This window comes from Mustela lutreola, chromosome 8 (assembly GCF_030435805.1).
Source record: "Mustela lutreola isolate mMusLut2 chromosome 8, mMusLut2.pri, whole genome shotgun sequence".
In the NCBI taxonomy this organism is placed as follows: domain Eukaryota; kingdom Metazoa; phylum Chordata; class Mammalia; order Carnivora; family Mustelidae; genus Mustela; species Mustela lutreola.
The window spans coordinates 80,206,813-80,230,460 of NC_081297.1; the positions used below are offsets into that span (position 1 = coordinate 80,206,813).

Below are 23,648 nucleotides of genomic sequence, written 5' to 3' on the forward strand. Positions count from 1 at the left end.
GGAATGAAGGGCATTAAAAGTAAGTAAACAACCAATAAATGTAACTATGTTACTGACTCATGTGGGGAGGAGGGCAACATGCAGAGAAAATGGCTAAGTTGTTCACATTGGTAAAGCAGACTTTGTTCCATAAACTTTCCAAGAACACTGGTAGAATGCTTCATTTTTCATTCATTCCACCCCACTTAAAATTTACCTGACTCCAGCAATTGGACTGGGTTATTTTTTGCTCTCACAAAATGCCATTTTTATTAACACATCAAGGAAAAATATAAATATGTTTAGCTTGATATTCTGACTTAATGTTTTGAAGATCAAACTCATGTAAACACGAAAGAAAGCTCTGTTAACCACTTACAGGGGCAGGAGGATGAAAGCTGAAGAAATTTCACAACATAGCATCATGGCACATTTACATGTAAGAAATAAATTCAGGCACTTTCTGCCCTTCCATTGATCATACCATTATTTAGGACTTTATATAAGCTGAATCCTCTCTGATAATATGGCCATAATATGGGTACATAAAATGACAAAAGGCAGTTCTGAGTTTTCCATAAAGCATCTCTTTTAGTCCCCAGAACAACCTTATGAGAAGTCTGTACTATCCTTTCTCCACTTCACAAATGAAGAAACTGAGGCAAGCACAGAGAAGTTAAACTGCTTACCCAAGGGAACCTATTTTGCATCCCACTGAACAGGCTGGTAAATTAGACAATTTTAATCTAGAGTCCATACTCATGACCCATATGACTATTAGGTCTGGAAAATTCTACCATGTTCATCTTCAATTTTCACCCCTCCTAAAAAGAACTCTAACACAGACTAGAATTAAGCCCACCTTGTGTTCTCCCATAACACTCTGTACTTACTTCTGCACTTATATTTTCCTTTATTTATTGCAATTGCTTCCTTAATGTCTGTCTCCCACAGACTGTAAGCTTGAAGGTGGCAAAAGCCATATGTGTCTTGTTCATTATTAAATTTCTAGAAGGTAGCACTTTCTAGTATATACAGAGTATTCAATAAATACTTCATGAAGGAAAGCACAAGTATTTTTAAATTGCTTTAAAAAATCTGTTCTTTCATGCAATTCAAAAATGTCCATTGTTAATTGAAAATATTGACAATTTCACTACCAACAATAATAGCTAATGTGTTCAGTGTTTACTATCCTAGGTCCGGTTCTAAGTAATTTAATTATATTCAATCTCTCAACAGTAACTGTAGCCACTGTTTCTTTCTTTCTTTCTTCCTTTCTTTCTCAGAGGAGAAAAATGAAATTCAGAGAGGTTAAGAACCTAGGTCCATATCACACAGCTAGTGAAATACAGTCAGGATCTAAACGCAGGCACCTAGAATCTATGCTATACACTACCTTGAAATAAGGGCAAGTCACAAGCTGCTAAATTCTCACTTTAAAGAGATTTGAAAATGTTGGCAACAAAAAACGATCTCCATTCTATGGACTTTTTTAAAAAAAATCTTAACCTATCTTTATTAAAGTATAGTGGTAGAGTTAAAACAAAAAAGAATAGCCTGTATTTACCTCTATTTTTCCAAGTTTTCTTAGAATCTTTAAAAATATTACTTCTTTTACTTTTAAAAAGATGAGAACGGTGAATGAAGAATAAGAAAAAGAGTTGAGTTTGTTTTGACATCTAGCATTTTTCATAAAGAGTAACATTATACTTTTAAGTATGAATTCCAACCTAACAAAATATACAGTGCTTTTACAGTGCTACACTATTACATAGACATTATAATCAATATTTTTAGGTTATTACCTGCAAAAAATTTAGTATTTATGTCCAACTGCAGAGTAGACTTTATGGATAAATTGTAGCTGTTTTTCTATTCTCTCAACTACTAGTACCAAATAGCTTTATGCATGACAAATCATATGGCTCAGAGAACTTCCTGATCACAGATTAGATCTATTAAAAATCTAAGCCAGTTAAAAAGAAATCTCCATGAATTTGGTACACCAAAATTTGAACTCGATAGGTATCTACTTCTGACAAATCCAATTATAATCTTAAGTGATTTTTAAAAGGACGATGTTCCAATAACTGTCTTAAATCTGTATCTAATCTGAATTTAATCATGAGGCTGCAATCAGACAAATTCAATATTGTGAGATACTATGTGAGACAAATGACTAGGACTCTTAAAAAATGTTGATGTCAATGTCAAGACAAAAAGATGGAAGGGTACTATTTACAATGAAGGGAAACCTAGAGAGATATGACAAGTGAATGCAATACCTAATGCTTGACTTGATTCTGATTTTAAGGACGGGGGGAAAAAAAACAACTACAAAAGGTATTATCAGGACCATTAGGAAATGTAGATATGGACTATATCAAATAATATCACTGTCTTAATATTACATTTTTGGATGTGCTCATGTTACTGTGGGTATGTTGGAGAATGTCCTAGTTCTTACAAGTGTTAGCCTGTGATGTGCTTGTAAATGAATCAGAAAAGAAAAAAAAAGTAAAAGCCAAAAATTAATAAACAACAAAACCTGGTGAACAGTATAAAGTATATGAATGCTCACTGTACTCCTCTTTCCACTTTTCTATAGATCCAGATACTTTTTAATAAAAAAAGAAAAAGATACATTAAGAAAAGTTCTGTATTTGAATAACTGTGACATTTTTTAGATGACTAGGGAATTTTCAGTTGCAGCAAATGTAAATTCAAAAATATTCTGGGCTTGTGAGTTAGCTTTGTGATCTGTAAGTGCCTACATGTTGTCATAAAGAGCAGCTATCAAATAATTATACCTAAACCCAAACAATCAATTTTGGTAATGCTTTAAGTTAGCAAAAGGTAAACAGTGATACTTTTTAATGATTATTCTCATATTAATAACATGATAAATCATAAAAATCTCTTTTATCCTACACTTTTTCCTACATTCACCACTTCCTCCTGTTCTTTTATTAATACTTATGAGTACCTTTATCTTGCTGAACAAGTGATTTACATAGTAAGTATTCACAAAATATTTTTCAATGAACAAATCAAGATGGGAATGTTTCTGTATCTACATCACTTTAAATGCAGATGTGTAGAGATGATTAAGTAAGTCATAATGAAAGCATATAAAATCTTCTGCTAATTTAACTCATTTAGTCAATCTGAGATGATTTTTAAAGTTAATAAACCCAGAGGACCCAGTGAGATGCTGTATTGTTTGAGATCTGCAAAAACAACACATTTATCAAAGTGGACAATTAATAAGAGACAGCCTCAACATGCTTCAGATGAAGATGATCCCCACTGCGTTGTACTATACCAAAGTCTAGGGTCTCAATGGGATGATTTTCGGGTCCTCGAGCAGATCCAAAAGTGTTTCCTGAGGAAAATTCTTGCTTTGTCTCTATGACCTCCTAAAGCTAGAGTCAATTTAAGGACAGAAGTGGGAGTGCCCTCAATCTAGGCAAGAATACAACTCAGTCAAGAACTGATTGTTCCTTATCTCTTAGCAACCGTCTGGATGTAACAACTGTTATTTAAAGGAGATAGTTTAAGGGACATGTTAGCCTTTTCTTAGATCTCTGCCAATATCCTTTCACCAGGAAATCTACATACCTGGCAAACATTAGTTTAGCTACTTATAGAAATGCCTTCCTTCACTAAGTTAGTTATCATTCAATATTCTTTCTCTTATCTGGCTGTACTAAAAATGGCAATGTAAAGAATGCCTTATGAATCTTCTACAATACTTCTATCGAAGACAACTTAAGGAATCATAAAACCAATGACTCTTTCACATCAGGGTCCCCCAAAACAACTGTGATTACTGATAAAATAGTAGGTGTTTTGTGTTGTTGTTTTGTGGGGTTTGTTTAGTTGTTGTTGTTGTTGTTGTTTTGGCCAGAAAATGATAATCATTAACCTTATTATGACTGTCAGGTTACAAAGAGTATTCTTAACCAATGTTTTAGAAAGGATTATCTTCCCTTAACTACTTATTTATGTGCACACAAACATTAATGTGTATATGATGTGCATAATATAGATATAATATATAATTTTATAATACATGTATGTATCATTATATAACAAATATATGTATTACACATGTATAATATAAAAAAAAAGCTAAGAGCTTCCATGACAGAAATATTTTCCTTTAAATATTTTTAATCCTTTTAGGAAGTATTTGAAGTTCTAATAAATCCTGTACAAACCACTGGTTTCAATATAATTTATTAAGTACTTGATATTTACAAATCAACTTATAGTCCAATGCTATTTGCCATATTATGTGAAATATTCTTTAAATTCTTTCTATATTATTAAAATCTTCTCAAGGTTAGTTTCTTATATAAGTAGTAAAGTGACTTAAGAGATGGGAATTATTATATCCCCATTTCACAGATAAAGAAATTAAGACATGGGAAGTTTATGTAATTTGCAAAACTGACACAGCTAGTAAGTAGCTGAGTTGTAGAATATATTTAAACAGTCTGACTCCAAAGCCTACCCATAGTTATATAGTTTCTCCCTAGTACGGTATTAAGAAATCAAAGCATCCACCAGAAGCCTCAGCCATATCTATATATGGAAAAGCACTTACAAGATCAAGACCTAAATCATAGATTTAATATAGGTTTAATTCAAACCTACATTAGCATACACTATTTTAATAGTAAAATTGAGAAATCTAATAGAATAAAACCATAAGGTTCAATCTTCATTCCCAAATGCCTTGTTGTCCCCAGGAATCTACAGTCTTTTTACAATCACATTCTTTTTCCATACCTGCTGAATTTTCTACTCAAAATTACCAATACCCTTGCCCGCTACCCTATAAAAGCAGTATGTCCTGACGACAAGTGAGATCAAGGATTCCCATCCTATTAATTATTAATATCATTATTTACCAATTCATCACAAGGTTTTCTATATTAATTTCACTACTGAAGATGTGAACAGCGACATATTTAAAAATTACTCTATTGTAAGGAGGCATCCTACCCATTACGATAGCAAAAACTAATCAGATAAACTTTCTGAGCAGAGCTACTGCCTGTCGCTAAAGATATTATTTCTATAAGAAGTCCACTGTGAAGGACTTAATAAAGAGACGTTTGAGAAATTTTACGTAGTTACACTTCTCAAAGGAAATTCCATCTATAATGTGCACTGGAAATTGGTATCTCTCAGAAACAGTCTCAAGAAGCCCTTAGTAAGAAACCCTTTATATAACTGTCCATGTGTCTGGATATCCCCTGTCTAGCACATTGCCCTGTGCCATGTATGAATGGATTCATTCAGATTGGAGAAATTAGAAGTCCGGAACACAATCATTGTATGCTATTTATTTACAGTGTCTGATTTTTTAGTAATATTTATTCATCAATGAAAATAATGCTGGTATTACATCGTAGGTATTTGAAATACATTTGTTGAATGCATGGATAAATTTCTGCAACTTACGTAACAGACTATAAAGTTCTGGAAACACTTTGTTTTCTAGATCAATACTCCAGTTTGATGGCTAAGAGTGAGTTCTTTGGAGCTGAACTGTTGGGATTTGTATCCCAGCTCTGCCACTTGTTACCTGGGAAGTTAGGCAACTCTCTTTATTTCATTTTCTTCGTTTGTGAAATAGGGATAACAAATGAGATTTCTGTGAGGCTAAGGCTGGCACAGAATAAGTACATACTGAATGTCAGTGCTATCTTTATATCTATCTCTATTAGTATATCTCTATATGTATAGAGAAAGAGCTTGGATCACATCTTGTGGGTCAATTTTAGAAACTGTGTGTAGTATCAGCTGGGATGCAAAAGGGGAAGGTATTCCCACCCAACCACAAACTTCTTTAAACCCAGTGCTGAAATGACAAATATACATGGTGGCATTTCAAAAAGTAAATATAATTGTCCTTTTAAACATATACTCTCTAAAATAACCTATACAATCCTTAAGCAAACATCTCTTCCATTCTAATTCCATGGAAATTTGAAGAAACTGATAGAATTCTTTGGATAAATGATATAAAGATCTATGTAAGTCAGTGTTACTCCCAAGGTTTTTTTAAAAAGTGATACAACTTCACCTTCTTACAAAAGGAAGCTAAAAAGGGAAGATGGTTAATAAAAAACTTAACTCTTTCTGATTCATTACTACCCTACTGAGCTGTAACTACTAGAATCCAGATAGAGATTGAAGTTTTAATTTTCCTCCCTCCATGGAAAGGAATAAAACAGTGCCATCCAATAGAAATAAAATGTGAGCCACAAATAAGAGCCATGCATGTAATTTTAAATTTTCCAGTTGCCATGTTAAAAAAGTGAAAAGAAACAGGTGAAAATAACTTTAACAACATATTTTATTTAACTCTGTATAGCAAAATGCTATTATTTCAATATATAATCAATATTTCTTCAACATGTAATCAATACTAAAAAAAAAAATCTTAGCAAGATGTTTTGCATCCTTTCTTTCAGACTAAGTCTTCAAAATCCACTGTTTTTTATACTTACAGCAAATCTCAGTTGAAACTAGCCACATTTTGAGTGCCTAAGTGTAATGTGGCTAGGAGCTACCATATTGGAAAGCACAACTATAAAAGGATTCTGAGAGCTTTTCTTTATACTGTTTCCCTAAATTATATACTTCTTCCTCAAAAACTAAAAAAGCAATATATCCTTGCCAATTGATACAACCTAGACAAATGAACATTCTAAAAGCTTGATTTTCCTGATATTTAAAAATGCAAAATCTACTTCAGCTAAGGAAAATAACATAGGTCAAATGACTTGGTCAAAACATATTTTTGGCTTATCATGTGCTAAGTCACAGTCTATAATAGCTCTTACCAACTACTCCATAAATTTAAAAGCTTCTAATATTTAATACCTACCAATATTCTTTTATTGAGGATTTCTCCCATACTTTTAAGGTAAATGAAATGGGTCAAATAATTAGATTTTGCCTAAAATTTACTATCTATAGCATGATTTTCTCTTACTGAACTAGTGATGAAACAGCATTGGTCTGATTTAATACTATAAATTCAGAACAAATGGGAAAGCATTAAATTCAGAAGTGCTTCTGGACCATTAACTTCCATGCTGATTTGACATGCACCATAGTATTCAGGCAACAGACTCAGGAATATAACCTATTCCTAAAGCAAACAGTATTTTATCTCATAACCATCTGGGGTTCTCGTCCTAAGGGCGACTTGTGTAGAGTTGTCTGGTATATTTTAATATCCTGAGGTGTGGAACTAAGACCTACTTTATTAGCGAAACCCATTTTGCTAGGAAAAGAAGACTGACCTAGAAGAGATTATAGAGGGAACAAAATTTTGGCTGAGGCCCTTGTTTTCATTATTTAGCTAAAGAAAATCATGGGTTATATATGCTTTCAAAACCCTATGGTTTTTCTAAGGTACCAATAAAAGTGATACCATTCATAACATGGACAGTGGTCTCTTTCATATATTGCCTATAGTCGCAAACTTAAGTGCCAAGCAGATGGTTGAAATCTGTTTTGTGTAAAACGTGTGCTTTTTTTTCCCCCAACTGTGTTCTTTGTATTCATATTCAGCCTAGGTTTTAGCCATCAAAACACTGGCACTATGTCGATCATTAGCAGCATTTTAGACAACTGGCAACTAAGGTATTCACTGTTCTCCACAAAATGTTCAGCTAATATTTCCCAGATGTATAATTAAGGCAAAAGATCATCTTCTTAAATTGGTATCAGCACTTTGGATGGCTTCTGGCTTCCAACAGATGATACCAGTGGAAAACAATTTTATATCAAAAACCAAGTTTCTGTTTCTTGGATGTTTTTGTTTGCTTGTTATACAGCTGCCCATAAAAAGAAATCTATAAATTTTCCCAAGCTTCACCCAGAATATAAGAAATAGGTAGCTAATGCAAAACTCCTCATGCTGCTTTCACCATGAAAATCTATGATGCACTCCATTGGTATAGATAACTTTCTTCAAGTTTAGTATTTTCCTACTTTCAAAATATTTGTACAAACAATGCTTTACAAAGCAAGTGACCCTTTTTATCTTAATAAAAAATTCTTTTTTGTCCAGTATTTTTATATAAAATGATTCATTTTTATGACAATATACAAATAAATGAGTTTTAATTTGCATAGTTTAAAATATAGGAATATGTTAGATCAGGAAATGCATTATTTTCATACTTGATATACTGACACTTGCAAAAATAGCTTTTAGTGTATCATATTTCTTATATATTAAAGGGGAAGAGAAGTAGTTTTAGGATATTTCATTACTAGCAGTAAGCAGAGGAAGCTATGCTATGTTGCTGCTACAGAGATACAATTTACCTGGGATCAATAATCATAAATGCATTTAAGATAATTATAGTTGTAGCTACAACAAAATTTTAAAAATAAGTCAATGAATTTCTTATAGACATTATTTCATATGCTAACATGTATGTTATCAAAAATAATTTTTTTCAAAGTCTGAATTCAGTGGCTTGCATTCAGAGATAATCCAAATATTTTTATAAATTTTCATAAGTTTAAAATGACTCATAAGAATTAGGGGATAAATAATTTTATACTCATTTTAAAGCCCATTTTATAGAAGCATGGCTGAAACCCAAAGAATTTAAATGACTTACACATTACAAAGTTTTAATTCTTGATTTAGAAACTGTAGGAACATATGCCAACTTTGTATATCACTAAATGCTATATTATAAAATATATTAGCAGTAAGTTGCTCAACTGGATGATTTCCAGATTTTCTTTCTTATTTAACAGTAGGATATTTGCACATTTCCCTTTGGTCCTAGTTCTAAATGTAGTTCTGGTGCAGCAAGGTCCTTTTCTGTTTGTTTTGTTTACAACCTTTATTTCTGTACCAAGAGAATAAGAGAATAACACCCATTCTTTATTCTTAAATTAAAGTAGCAGGAATAGAAATTTTAAAAATTCTGTATCTGAATTATTAAGCAAATAATGAATTTTAACTAATAGCCAATTCCTATGTTATCCTAAATGTGTGAATCTATATTTAAAACTTACAACTAATCTGTACAAGGACTTTGTCATACCATAGCCATATTTTCAAAGTACATATAATACAGAAAGTCCTTGGATACGGAGTCACAGATTATGTTGCTGATGGTATAACTACACTTTTTTTTTTTCCAAACACTGTGTTAAAAAAAAAAAAAAAAAAGCAAGCAATCTGCCGAATGTAGCATATTAACAATATGTGAAGCTTGCCCTTTCAGATAATATAGCTTTTTAAGTGCATCTTTCATTGTTTATTCCTCTACTTCTTGCTTTAGGGTTTAACATTTATTTTCCTAAAATTGCCAGCCACCAACTATTGCATATAAGGTTGGTTGACATGATCCTAATAATTGACTAATTTATTTTGGGAACCACCTAAAATCTTTCTTTGGGCTACCTGTTTATAGTCTTAATTAATCTTACCACTTTCCTACCCAGTGTTTTATTTATTCATATAAAGATATATACTGTCCATAGCCCGAGGGTTGTCCTGATGCTCTACTTTCTAGCCTTTTCTTTTTTTTTTCTTTTATCTTATTCTTATAAATATGTCAAGCTCTTTGACCTAAAATGTCACTCTCAAGCTTTTCATATTGCCCCATAATTCCCTTTTCAATAGTCCATATATAATTTATTTTTCATGGTATTCATAATAGTTGAGGATAGCGATCTGAGGCACCTGAGAGTTTCAACCACATAAAACATGAATCCTCTCTTTTGAACCATCGGCTTCAAACTAGTTCATAGCAAATTTGAGAACTTAATCCTGAATAAGAATTAGAGCTAGTTCTTAGATTTAAAACTCCTAAAATATACTATGACTATTTGTTCCTGCACAATACCACTCAACAGACTGGTAAACTGAGAAGTGATTCCCCCATGGAAGGGCTGGGAGTATAAAATACTCTGGCTCTCAACAGTTGCATAAATGTAAGAATTCTGACCACTAGAGTAAGGAGCTAGGGATCTTTCAAATGGAGTCCAAGGTAATAAAATTTCAAAGGTCAAAGACTTTAGAAATTACCCAGCATATCTTCACATTTTACAGATGCATCCCCTAAGACACAAAACAACTTCTCAGTCTATAGGGGAGAACTAGAACTTGAGATGTTATACCCAGCTAATAATCCTCTCCATATATTTTACTTAGGGAAAAAAAAAATCAGTGAGGATACTGACAAATATAAATGTTTACCAAAAAGAGAGGAAATTTTTCTATGTCTTAGGAGAAATATACTCAAAGCCCACAAAATATTTTCATTTGTTATGTACGCCTTAGGCCTCTAACACTCAACTTCCTCATCTCTATCCAAAATCTCAAATATTCCCCAATATTATTCAAGCATATCTTGAGCTACCAAACTTTTTGAATTCAAATTGTTCCTTCAATATGCATGACAATACTACCTTCAGATTTCTCAAGCTGGAATACTATTATATATATTCTTCACAGAAGTCTTAGAGACTCCCAATTATCTTTTAGTTTACTTATAAAAGTCTATATATTCTATTCCTTCACTTTGATTCTTTAAATTGCTATCAGGACCTTTTGGATATGCTTTCTTTCTCTAAAATAATGCTTTTAAATCATTAAATATTCCTAAATTGTTTTTAGGTCAAATTAGATCCATTTTATTTTTCCAGTAATGTTAATTTTTTTTTAGAAAAAATTACACCACCATATTTATATCCCATAATCCTTAGTGCTCTAAAAACAATAACTTTTCCTTATTTCCCATATTCTAGCTATGCTTAGGGCTAAAGGGAAATAGAAGTTTTTGCCTCAGAAATAGCATTCATTGTTATCTTTGTTTTTCTACTCCTAGGTGTTGTTTGATTAATGGTACTTGGAATATTACATAAAAGTTTTCTTCACATCCTGCTGATATTATGGGAGAGATGACAATCTGAATCTGATATTATATATTCAATTATCACTCATTCAAGGTCCAAACTGAATTAATAAAGGAATCAGAAATTGCATAGTTTGATCACCAACTCATTCCTTTCTCTACTAAATAATATGAACACTATATATTATTCTAACAAATCTTCAACATAGATCTCTTATAGGTGCTGATGAAAAAGAAGCAAAGAAATAGCACTGTTAATGTTGTGTGACATATTCCTGCAAACTCTTTTCAAACATATGATGAAACTCAATAGCAAATAAGTGGGGGGGGGGGTGAAACAAAGAGACATCAGGAAAAGAGTAAAAATAAAGTCTTTGGACTTTGTAAATTATTGCCCAACAAACTCTGGGCCCAGGTAAATAACCCAAAGAAATAATTGTAGGCAAACAAGTTAGACCTTAACTTCAGAATTGGAATAAAATGTTTTAGAACTTTTTCAAGCAGCCTATAGTAACTGTGAGTGGAAAAAGTACAGCATAATACAGCATTATTTTTCTCATTTTGTGTTCTCATGTGAAGGCTATTTCTCATTTTCAGTGTTTGTGCTTCTTTTTCATTACAATGTTCTTTTATTAGAGAAATACAAAATTTTTGAAAATGACAATTCAACAGATCATACGTGAAAGTTCTACAACCAATTTCCAAACTACCACCTTGGTATCTTAATCCTAATTAATACGAAAACAAAACAAAATCAGTACTAAAGTAAATCACTGACTACCTTTTGAAATAAATTTTGATTAAAAATGTACCAACCAAACACTTTTTGGGCTTATGTCTTCTTTTACTCCTAGATTAAAAAAAATATATCAACCAGCCAAGCAGGTTAACCCTTTCCCTTCTTTTCTCTGTAGTGTTCCTGAAGCCCTTAAGGAGAGAACACTCATTTATAAAATTGCAGCTCAGCCTCCCAACTGATCTCTCTTAAACCGCCAGTATAGAAACCTTATAAAAGGTCCTGAGTGTGTTTTTTGGGGGGAGGGGGGCCTCCACAGTGAATTTCATTTCTTCATATTACACCTATTCTCAGTCCATCTGATTCTTAGGTTTCAATGTGACAGAAATGACTGGGATAGGTAGGGCAGAGGCACATGAGCATAGAACATAATCAAACTCTATGCATCTCCACAATGAGAAATATTAAAAACAAAGCTACTAATACATTTTTAAGAAAGATCATATTTTCTGTTTCTCAACATTTTCTTTTCTAAAAAACACATTCTTTCAAAGATGTGAAGAGCAGAAATAGAACGCTGTTACATATGAAAGTTTCAATGGATTTGCTGCCAGCAGCTTTTCTTTATAGTGTTCCTCTTACCTACAGTATGTGTTGGCACTGGCAGGTAGCCCTAATTCGTTAGTAGCCAAATTATTTTTGTCCCTGAAGTACGAGAAATCTCCATAGCACATGAATGAGACATGGTTTACTAGTTTACACACATTTTTATAACTCCAAGAAACCAAAACTCATTCACAAATGCTTTCATTTCAGCAAAGAGAAGGGCTACAGAATACCAGAGATACCTACTTGGAATTCCTGGTCCCCATTCTCCATGTGAAAATGAAGAGGGGGGAAAAAAATCTTTTTAGTTTACCAAAAACTACTTTGGACCTTAATGCAAGAAAAACAAACAGCTTTCTGTTCACCACACTTCACATTTCAATAAAGTCAAAATATTTCAGTATAAGACATAAGACATTAAGAAAAAAAATGTCATTTAGTAATTAACCTAAATGTCTCCAGATAAAAATTCATCATGCCAGCAGAGCAGGTTTAGATAATGTGGTTCACAACAACTAGCATCTTCATACTGCGTGATCCCCAGCCAGATACATACTGCTACACCATCTTCACTAAGTTATAAAGAAAATAGGAAGAAACAATAAGCAACACTTAGAAATAAACATACAACACAAGTGATGATTCAGCCATTGAGTGGGGGAGGCTAAAAAACAAAACAAAACAAAAACCCAAAAATAAACAACAACAACAACAGAAAACCCTGAATTCCAAAGTGATACAAAAGTAAATGTATTAACATCAAAGACCAAGTAACTGAAATGTTACTTAGATAAAAGAAAGAGAGATTTAAAATACAATGAGACGAGTTCAGGTTTGAATTGATTAAAGGTTCAACGCTGACTTCAAATGCCTATGAACATCTACAAGCTTTTGTTTTTAATTTTCCTTCTGTCATGTTTTATGGGTAAAAGTCCTTAAACTACCTTGTAATAGATTAATTACTTTCAAGCTGGGTGACAAAAGGGCATAATGACCGGAAAATGATACAAAAGAAACAGAAAAAGCATGTTAACAAGTTTATCAACAAACCTGGGTAATTCTCATGAAGTACAGATTAAGGTTCAGTGGTTCCAAACTGGCAGCATTCAAGTTGGGTTCATATTTGGGTTTTTTGTTTTGTTTGTTTTTTTAAACCACCTGTCCTAAAACGACATTGTTTATGCTAATTATCTTTGTTTATGCCACAATTCTGTTTGTTTACCACATTCTTTTAAAATACCATATCCCTATAAACAGTTCTCACCAGAATTCTTCTAAATCTTGTTTCGGTCTGGTCCTTCTCGGCAGCCCACTGAGCCGAATGCAGCTCTACAATGAAGGCGCAAGAGCTGGGAACAACTTTGAGTCTCTGACTCCTCAGGCTGGCAAAGGCAGGGAATACTGCTGAGGTTTTACTCTCAGCCTCCAAGGGAAAAGGATACTGAATGTGTAGAAATGCAACACCCCCCTATTGGACAAGCAGAACCATACGCCACAGGATCTCCAGAGGAGATGTATGAACTCTCAACTAGTAAGTGAAGAGAAGAACAGATAGTGCGAAAGGAAAGGGAACGCAGTTTCCAAACTGCAGGAGAAAACACAGAAATCAGAACGAATAAAAGGTCTTCTCCTGAACCATTATCAGCTCCTGGTTAAAATGAAAGAATATGAAGCATTCTCTTAAAGGGTCCCAAATAAACACTATTCACTGAAGCTAAATACTAACAGCCCTTCATTTTTTTCTTCTCTAGCAATATCATTTGGTCACGCATTCAAGTTTTAAATTTAATAGAAATGACGATGCTATCAATCAATGAAAAGGAAAGGACAGAATGAATGATGTAAGGAAGAATTTTCTGTGTTTTAGTCCATTTCTTGCTCAACAGAATTTTCCCATTAAAAGGACGATGTTTCATATTTTGGTTAAATCTTTGTACATCTTTTTATCTGACTGCTATCATCTGAGTCAGACACCTGACATTAAACTGTATGGGAGTTCGTACAAGAGAGATATCCAGATTGGTTTATTTCCCATGCTGTTAGTTAACTTCATGGAACTTATAAATGAATAACAAATTATGGGAGAAAACAAAAATCCATCCTTTATGCTTATTTTTTTAACCTCTAAAAAGGAGAGAGATGTTCATTCTACATAATACACATCTGCGTTATACATACACTCATTAGGTGTTTGCAGAATTGATAGTGGAAAGAACAGACAATAAAGATCAGACTTTATCCAGGAATGTAATTTTGCTTTTTAAATGCATTATGAATATAATCCACCTGAAACAGCTTCCAATTCTATGGAGGAATCATGTGCTAAAGCATTAGAGTTGGTCTTATTATTTGCCTCTCAGGTATGATGCACACACAGATTTCAGTTAAAAGCTCCCTAAGAACAGGTAAATACGTTATCCTGTTATCAAGCGCTTATTATATTTGAGAAACATAAGAAAACACATCAACATGTGAAGTAATCATAATATTCACACATTTCTCCTATCTGTCAACCTGCTAAGCATTGAGCAGTACACAGTGCCACCTGACATTTAACCCTTAATTGTTCTTCGTAATCAGGCAGGTCTCCTGTTAAGTCCTTGGGACAGGACTCAACTATGAGGGAAGTCTAGTGTGTCTAGTTCTTTGGGCAAGTTGTATTCTAAACTAGTATCTTGGCCAAATTAGCTTGCAAATTATTGAGATAGTAATTAAAATCTATAGTCAGTAGTAGGCACCTTTTACTCTACAAAGTAGAGGAGATAAAGTAGATAAAAATAAATAAAATGAGCAAAGGCATATATCAAGACGTCCTAAAAATACAATATCAAACTTAGAGGTTTTACAGTTGTGATAAGGTGACAGATGTGAAAAGATAACTTTTCTTTGATTCACACCTGGAGGTTACCTGCTAACTTGAATGTACTTATCACTCATGAAGTTTCTAACTATGCTGAATAAATCTGTCTGGGTAATAAATATTTTATCATTATGGCCAAACTTTAGTACCGCTAATATCAGAGACAGTCTTACAGCCAACTAATAGTTATTTTTCATGGTAATTATACAAATTAGTTTTTCACAGTACCTGATTTACCTGATTTATATTTGTCTCTTCAGAAAAAAACAAAAAACAAAAACAAAAAAACACCACTTAAAATTTTCCTAATGTCAAGAAAACGTATTTCTTAAGCCAGTGTGACCACAGATAAATTTGAGGGGAATATAAAGTAAGTAAGTTAGATTTTTATTGCAGAAGGTTTTATTCCTATAGTGTTCCTTTCAACATGTAGAATAGACAGGCTGTTGTCTGCACCCGTTTTGAGAGAAGCAAAGAGGTGATACTATAAGCTTAATTTTCTTCATCTCACTACCTTCGATCCCAACTTTTTTTTCTAGACATTATCAGACTGTCTTCCTAAGCAATCATCTTATACTTGCTTTTTAATTAAATCTCTAACATAAGCAATTGAAAATTCTAACAAGTAACTTAGTCATAAAATGAATACACTATAATCAGATAGGATAAATACAAACATAAAAGAAATAAATTGAAAATTTATTTGATACTACTAATAGTATCAAAAATTCCTTTTTGTTCACTAAACACAAGCTAATATTGATATGTAAGGCAAGTGTTTTAAATATTTTCATTCTAGGAATATGAAAAAAAAATGGATGGTATTCTGAAAGGAAAAACCTTATGTCTAAATTTTTTATTATCTATTACACTGTCTTCTTTTAAAAATTTTAGGAAAGTTCAAGTGTTCTTTCTCATGATGCTATTACTAACATTTAGACCATGTTGCCAGTTATGTTTCCCCTAAATAGTATGATGTAAAAGACTCTGCTTACAAATAATGTCTTAGAACACACTTTGCCTATACACCTCCCACTGAGAATTATATTTTTCATTAATCATAATCAGTTATGACAGCGATGCTTAAAAATAAAAATAGAAGATTTCTACTTCTTTACTTTTTACAATCACTGTTCAATTTGCTCTACCTCCTCATCATTTTTTTAACAATGAAACTGTTACTACTTCTGAATTATTTAACAAGTGCTTATTAGTCTGACAGTATTGACCATGTTCATTTCTAGGGCCGATAATACAGACATCACAAATCTAAATCCAAATTCTGATCCTGGTAAGTTTTCAATATTCCTTACAGTTCAAAGTCGTCTACAGGTTGGAAAGAATAAAAGAAGACGAACAAGACTACACCAATGAAGTCAGAAAAAAAATCACATAAAACTTCCAAAATACATGAACCCCAAGCTACCTATTTATATCCTCCACAGCAAACTTCTTTATTTTATAAAGAGATGTAGAAGTCTTCTTTACAGATTTATGACTAAGTTTGAGTGAACAACTCATCTATGGCAGGTGAGCAAACAGAATAAAAATTAACACTCAATGGAAATGACCTACTTATTCAACGAAAGTTGCAATACTTGAAAAGACAAAAAAAAAAAAAAAAAAGCTCACTATATATGATAGTGCAGTAACAGCACACATACCTCCTTTGGAGAATATAAATATTCAATATTTAATTTGCAAAATACTCTATGTGGGTGACTATAGATACACTCAGTCGTACAAATTCAATGTAAACAAATAGTAATGAATTACGAGATTTTTGTCTGTATTACCAATTACAGCCACAGGGGAAATTATTAGGAAATTTTATACTGTATGACATTTAAAAAATGATTTAGCTATTCATATTTCCAAATATGCTGTCTATATTAATAACTCTATTGATTATCACTTTCTTATTTAATTAGCCAGCAAGAGAAGCATGACTTTGGGTGACCAAAAAAAAAAAAAAAAAAGGCAAAATTCTCACCAGAAGGTAAAAAAAAAAATGTTAAGAGATTTGAGCATCAGAATAGAAAGGGGAAAAGTTTAGTTTAAAAGAGATAATTGAAAAAATACAAATAAGGTTCACAGCAGGAAAGCTTGCCTATATAGAGAAATAGGTTACAGCCTGTTAATATGTAACTACCTTTTTATAAGAACAGTCTGTTAACAGGCTTACAAATCAAGCTCAGAGTTTTATTCTCAAAAAAGTATAGAGTTGAAGATAATCATGTGCTACTTGATACAGGCTAGAAAAGTTACTGTGGTATATTAACAAACTGCAACATTAAGAATTAGCATGTCCCAATATAAATAACTTCAATATCTACATATGAAATAGGCTATATTTCCAAACAAAAGCTAACTGTTCCAAAGAGTTAACATATAGAACTTTGAAAAAATTAATTCAAGACTGTTACGAAAGCTCAGTCATTCACCGGAATTATCTTGTGAAGATGTACCCTAATTCAAAAAAAGAGAGAGCGAGAGGAAGAGTAGAAACGAAAGAAAGAAGACAGTATTGATAAAGTATATATGTTGGGTATTTTACTTTCTTCCTTGATCTGATGCTGGCTTCTCTAATATGTGACCACATCCAAGCATTATTTTCTTCTCAATACCCTTCTTCTCTTCCATTGCTTCACTTCTAGAATGTTTTAATCTTTGTCCTTTCTTTTTTCGTCTTTTCATATCAAATTCAGCCGTCTGAGCGATGAACAGCTTGACTTAGCATATTTTTAACCAGCTGGTCTAGCACCTAGCTGCATTGCATAGTCAGAGACAACAAATGTTTATACAGAAGGTAGCTTTCATGAAAATGAAAAAAAGCCTGGGTATCATGCATCCTGGCTTTTTTTAGCTTTTTTTTTTTAATTCACCATACAGAATACAAAGTTTGAATTCTTTTTAATGGCAAACAAAATTCTATTTATAGTTCCAAAAAATGAACTTATGCTGGGATAAGAACTCAAATTTAAAAACTGCAATGTGTACTTATAGGAACACGAAGAGGGCTAAAATTCTTTCAAAACCCTGTTTTACTTGCAACAACATCAAATGGAAGGATATTGCACATATTCCTTTAAATAGGAACTACTTAATTACAAATACACTTATTCCCATCCTGGCCAAAGGGAGAAATGTAAGTAAATCAAAATCGGTTAAAGACAAACAGCACAAAAAGTAGCTACTAAAACTTAGAAAGGGAGCATCCCCATTTCCCCTTTCTTGACATTTCAAGAGTAATATACTAATACATTGCTATGATGTTAAATTTTCTTTTCTTTTTTTTAAATCGACTCTCTTCTATCAACAAAAGGTCATGTGCTTTACTAAGCAGCCTCCAAAGTTTTACGGAAGGATCAAATAGGAACTTATAGCCTCCGTTTTAACCACCATTGAAACCTTCTGTCACCCCAGAAATTACAAGACAGAGATATTGAAAATGGTAACACTCTGCACAAAAGCATTTTAAAAAGGTGAAGAGGGGAGAAAAATATCAATGAAGGAAGAAAGTAAGAGAGTGAATGAGAAAGAGAAAACCAGCGAGTGGAAGGGAGAGAGATGCTTAATGTTCATTTAATTTCCTGTGATAGGACACAACCTAAAAACATTAGCAGAAATCTCGGAGACTTTGCCAATCAGTTCAATTTGGTCCGGGCAATCACAACAAAAATCAGCTAACAAGATTGCAGAAGCACTAGCTAAAAGCTTTTCTAACAAACACGTTTTAGGGAAGCATCTTCCAATTGATTCAGAGATGACTGTAAAATGAGAGTTGTACTTCAATATATTAGGGGGGAAACTGTACTCACCTTTCAAACTCCTGAGGTAAATCAGGGTCAGTAAGCATGCTGGAAAAGCACAATTTCCCTTTGTCACAGCAGCCACCTATGATCGTCTCCAACTGAACCTGTCAAGTGAGTCCAAACCTTCTAAACCAATTGATTTTCTCTCTCTTCTCTTCTCTCTCTCTCACTCCCTCTCTCCTTCCCTCCCTCTCTCCCTCTCTCAATCTCTCTCTCTCTCTCTCTCTCTCTCTCTCCCCTTCCCCCCCCCCCACCCTCCTCTCCCTCTCCTAGGACTCCTTGACCAGTCTCTTAAAGGGGTAGCGCACTTCCAGCAGCGGGGTCTGGCTGCTCCCCCCTCCGCGGAGCCGCACGCTCCGGCTGCAAGGCACTAGACAACCTCAGGGTGCCTGTCCTTTCCTTTTAATTCTCTCTTCTAGACATCACCGAATGTGAGAAGTCAACTCATTTAACACGTCTCCCATACTCTCTCTCCTCTAAATAATAAAAGTCACACACACGCACGCGCGCACGCACACACACACACACACACACACACACAAACACACACAAACAGTATGATTTTTTTTAAATGCATTTGCTGCTGATTAAAAGAGAAATCTGTATACTAAGAGAACCACGACTTAAACTGCATTTATTAACTAAGCAAAAAAAAAATTAAATGTTGGTAATATCATTTTTACACAAAGAATTGTTATTCCTTCTCAGCCCTTTCTAGGCTCTCTCCGTGCGCACACGGAAACACACACACACACACACACACACACACACACACTCACATACACACAACAATCAGGCATTGTTCTGAGGGAAGAAAAGCAACTTTGACAGATTGAAATATAGCAGAGGCCCCTTCAAGGAAACCTGTAAACAACTTGTCACTCACTCTGTCGGTCTCACTGTTAGCTCGTGCTTTCCACAAAGTGGTGCGAACGTCCTGGCAACCCGACCAAAGTTTCCTCAGCTCCAAACTCCATAAAACACGACGTGCGATGTGGAGGGGAACAGGTATCCACATGCCAAAATAACACGCACACGGAGGGAACAAAAACCCAAACCTAACCAAAAAATGAAAACAAAAAGATGGTCCTACCCAACTGTCCTGCTTGGGATGGCTGGGGAGGGTAGGGGTGGGAAGCGCTCCCCTGGCTGGGGATCTCTTTAATTTCCTCTGCCCAGGCAGCCACAGATAACAAGGTGGACAAACTATGGCTTTACAGATCCTAAGCTGGCTGGCAAGGCACAGCCTCCATAGCAGTTCCAATTATCTAGATAAAAATCTGGCAGGCGAGGAAGGTAATCAGGTAATGTACCTTTGACATGAAATGACAGAGGCACATACACACACAGAGAAAGACACTTACACAGACACGCACGCAGAGATGGTGGCTGCCCCGTGCACCGCAGCATCTGGTCAGGGAGTAAGCACACACTCACCGACACGAGATAGTGTGCATTCTTCACACACACACACACACACACACACACTCAGTCACTCACACACGCTCTCCACTCCTACTGGGAGGGTTCATTCTGCACAAAAGGCTACATTACAGAGCCCGCCCCAATAAGGGAAAGAGAGAAAAAAAAGCCTTCCATTGTTGAGAGGGCAGGTCAGTTGATTAGATTTTCTGTGGAGAATTCCACGAGGAAATTCCCTTCAAAGCCGAAGTGATTAACTGGGGGCTATTCTGGAAATGGAGCAGACAATGGCTCAATAGTCTGCACAGCCAATGTCCAGGCTGGCACTGAACTCACTTTAAAAAAAAAAAATAAAATAAAAGCCAGACTCCCTGTTCTTTTCCACACATTCCCCCCCAGCCCCCTCCACTCCTTCCAACTTCCCCTCCCAATTCCTTTTATTTTGCAGCTGGACAACATTAAGGGCCTTTAAAACCACAAGGGTTGACCCCATAGCAGTTTGATTAGGTCCCACTTTTTTTTTTTTCTGGCGACAGGCAGACAGTAAGTTTACTTTTTTAGACATACACAATGAGACACCTTACGCATATTCCAAACATCAAAACCAACCTTCTCATATTAATAAGTGCATTCTTCATTGAAAGCTTATATATTTTTTGACAAAGTTGATAATAACTTAATAATGAGATCCATCATTCACAGGGCATCCTAAAAATAAATGTGTATGTACACAACAAAATCAATGTGGAATAAGATTTAAGCATGTCACTATGGAGTTAAGACACTAACAAAACACAGAATTATGACCCACCCTGAAAAAGCTGTTAACAAGGGATGTGGCAAAAATGACTTGATGCTGACATGATTTTCTTTTTCAGCAGTTGGGGAAGGGGGAAGGATATTACTCACTATTCTTCCTCGTCGTTAGCCTCAAATTATTATTATTTTTTATTACAGCAACAACCCATTCCTACTCAGAAAAAATAAGGAAATTGTTGCATTTATTTTAAATGTCTATTTTTTCAGTCCTAATGGGACCTACAGTCTAACTGATAAAGTATACAAGAAATAATCTCTTATATTGTTAACAGTGGTTATGGGAATTAAGGAATGGTAGCTTCCTGGTTGCACATACTTTAAAAAATAGTTTTTAAAAGATTTCCTAATTAGGGTATCTTGTTTCATCTTATATCAATAGAGAAAAATGAAGAAGGAGGAGGGTGAGTTACAAGGGGCACTGGGAGCTGAAGTCAGGAAGAGGAGGAGGCAGCAAGGAGAGCATACAGGGAGAGCACAAGAAGGAGACATAGTGGCAGCATAAAGATAGAAACAAAGATAATGGCCATAAGGCAGGATGCTGAGATCCGTATGGTCCCAGCTGCTGTCTTGCTACAGCTACTACCTCTGGTTGTTTCTCTGAAACTCTAATCCAGAAGGTCACCAGAGCAGGTAAGAAAGAGAGCAGGAGTTTTTGAGGCCAACTCTACTATAAAGGGAAGATGCTCATATCAGAATCTTCCTTGTCTTAGGTTTTATTTTCACAGACATTTGATATATGTATTTGTGAGTATACATATGTCGAATAAGCACAATGAGCATTTAGGAAAATGTTAAATGGTTTGGAAGTTAGTTTACAGTCTCAACATGTTTCTATAAACATTCCTATAGCCATTCAAAACCAAATTATTTCTTGCACAATCATGCCTGCTAAACAAACTGAAACAGATGAGGAACTAGATGGAAAATTTGCCAAATATAATAATGATTATTCTAATAATGATACTTTGAATTAATGGAACTCCAAGCTCATGAGGAATTTTGTTCACATAGATTAGCTTATGGATCATCAGGCAGCAGCAAAAAGAGTGGGTTGGTATATCCTTCCTTCCCAGTGTTTAAACTTGGGCAAAAGGAATTTAAAGTCATATAGCTAATTTGTGCCCCATTTGTTACTTAAAGCTAGATCTTATTTCAGTTGTGGCACCGTAATACAGAATAAAATAATAATCCAGAATTTATAGCTGAATGAACATCCCAAGATGGTACTTAATTTTAAGAGACCTAAAGGCTTTCAAATAATTGTTAGTAAAATTAAATTTGATATAATCTCATTGGCACTAAGTTAGTCCTGTGTTTGATGGCTGAATGGAATAAATATTTTTAAATGTAACTCTCTAGGCCTCAAGTTTTTTCTTTCATTTGAGTTCTATATTGCAAATGAGCAATTCTGCAAGATTTTACAGAGTCAGGAAGAGAAAGCAGTTCCAAAATGTTCTTCTCATATCCTGTTATTGGTAATCTTATTAAATGATTCAATTGATCCAATCAATCCAACATTTAATAGTAAATTATTATTTTAAATCTTTTATATTAAACATTATAATATTTAAATATGTGTTCATGACTAGCACATGTTAGTCATGTGTGTTAAATAACATATGTGTTAAATAAAGCTATATTCTTTAAGTTACCTGAAAGATACCTGAAAGATGAGATATCCAGTCTGTTATATATCCAATATCCACTACATCAGAACTAACATGCCAATGTGATTTTGCTATATTATTATAAGTAGGTCTGCCGGTTTCATAATGTATGTAAGATAAAACACAGTTTACTTAAGCATTCAGTAAACATCTGTTAAATGCTAACCAATAAGTTAAGTACAACAGCTTTTCTTTAAGTTAATTTATTAATTATCCATTTATTTAAGTAATCTCTATACCCAATGTGGGGCTCGAACTCATGACACCAAGATCAAGAGTAACATGCTCTTCTGACTTTGCCAGCCAGGCACCCTTAGTTAAGTCCTACAGCTTTTAAAGAAGTCAAGAAAAATTTGTAACAAATCTAATTACACACACACACACACACAAAAAAAAAAAAGACTAAAATTCGAATTGTTTCATATCCAAGCCCTCTAAAGTGAATATAGTAAGAAAAGTCCGAACCAAAATAAATAAGCGAAGGGACAAAAAACAATGATGATAACTGAACAATAATTAAATTGGTAGGAAATATAAAAATGTCTACAAACACAGATATACAAATATAAATATGTTTTCAGAGAATAACAGAGTACAACTTACAATAGAAACTCCACAAAACAATTTTTCATTTAATGAGTCTCTTTGACACTGCTGAAGCAGTATTATGGAAAATGGAATGAATCTGAAAAAGTGTGCTTTTGAGCTCATGTTGTTTCCATTGCAAATATAAAAAGGAGACTCACACAGGCTAAGGAAATATAAGATATGCTAGGGAACACTGCTGGAAACTTCTCAAAGAGAATATCAGGAACTTTTAAGATC

The 23,648-nt window shown here is 33.9% G+C and overlaps 1 protein-coding gene across 10 annotated transcripts in view; it reads right to left on the reverse strand.

Annotated features, from left to right (window-relative positions):
• Window positions 1-23,648, reverse strand: part of SOX5 (SRY-box transcription factor 5) — a 995,891-nt gene that overhangs the window by 386,243 nt on the left and 586,000 nt on the right. The window contains exon 1 of one of the 10 annotated variants that reach the window (XM_059185766.1): window positions 18,922-19,087. The exons of the other annotated variants lie outside the window; for them this stretch is intronic. Coding sequence (XP_059041749.1) covers window positions 18,922-18,959 — 38 coding nt within the window. The 5' untranslated portion in view covers window positions 18,960-19,087. Of the gene's footprint in view, window positions 1-18,921; window positions 19,088-23,648 lie in introns of those variants that run through there. 10 annotated transcript variants of the gene reach the window in all.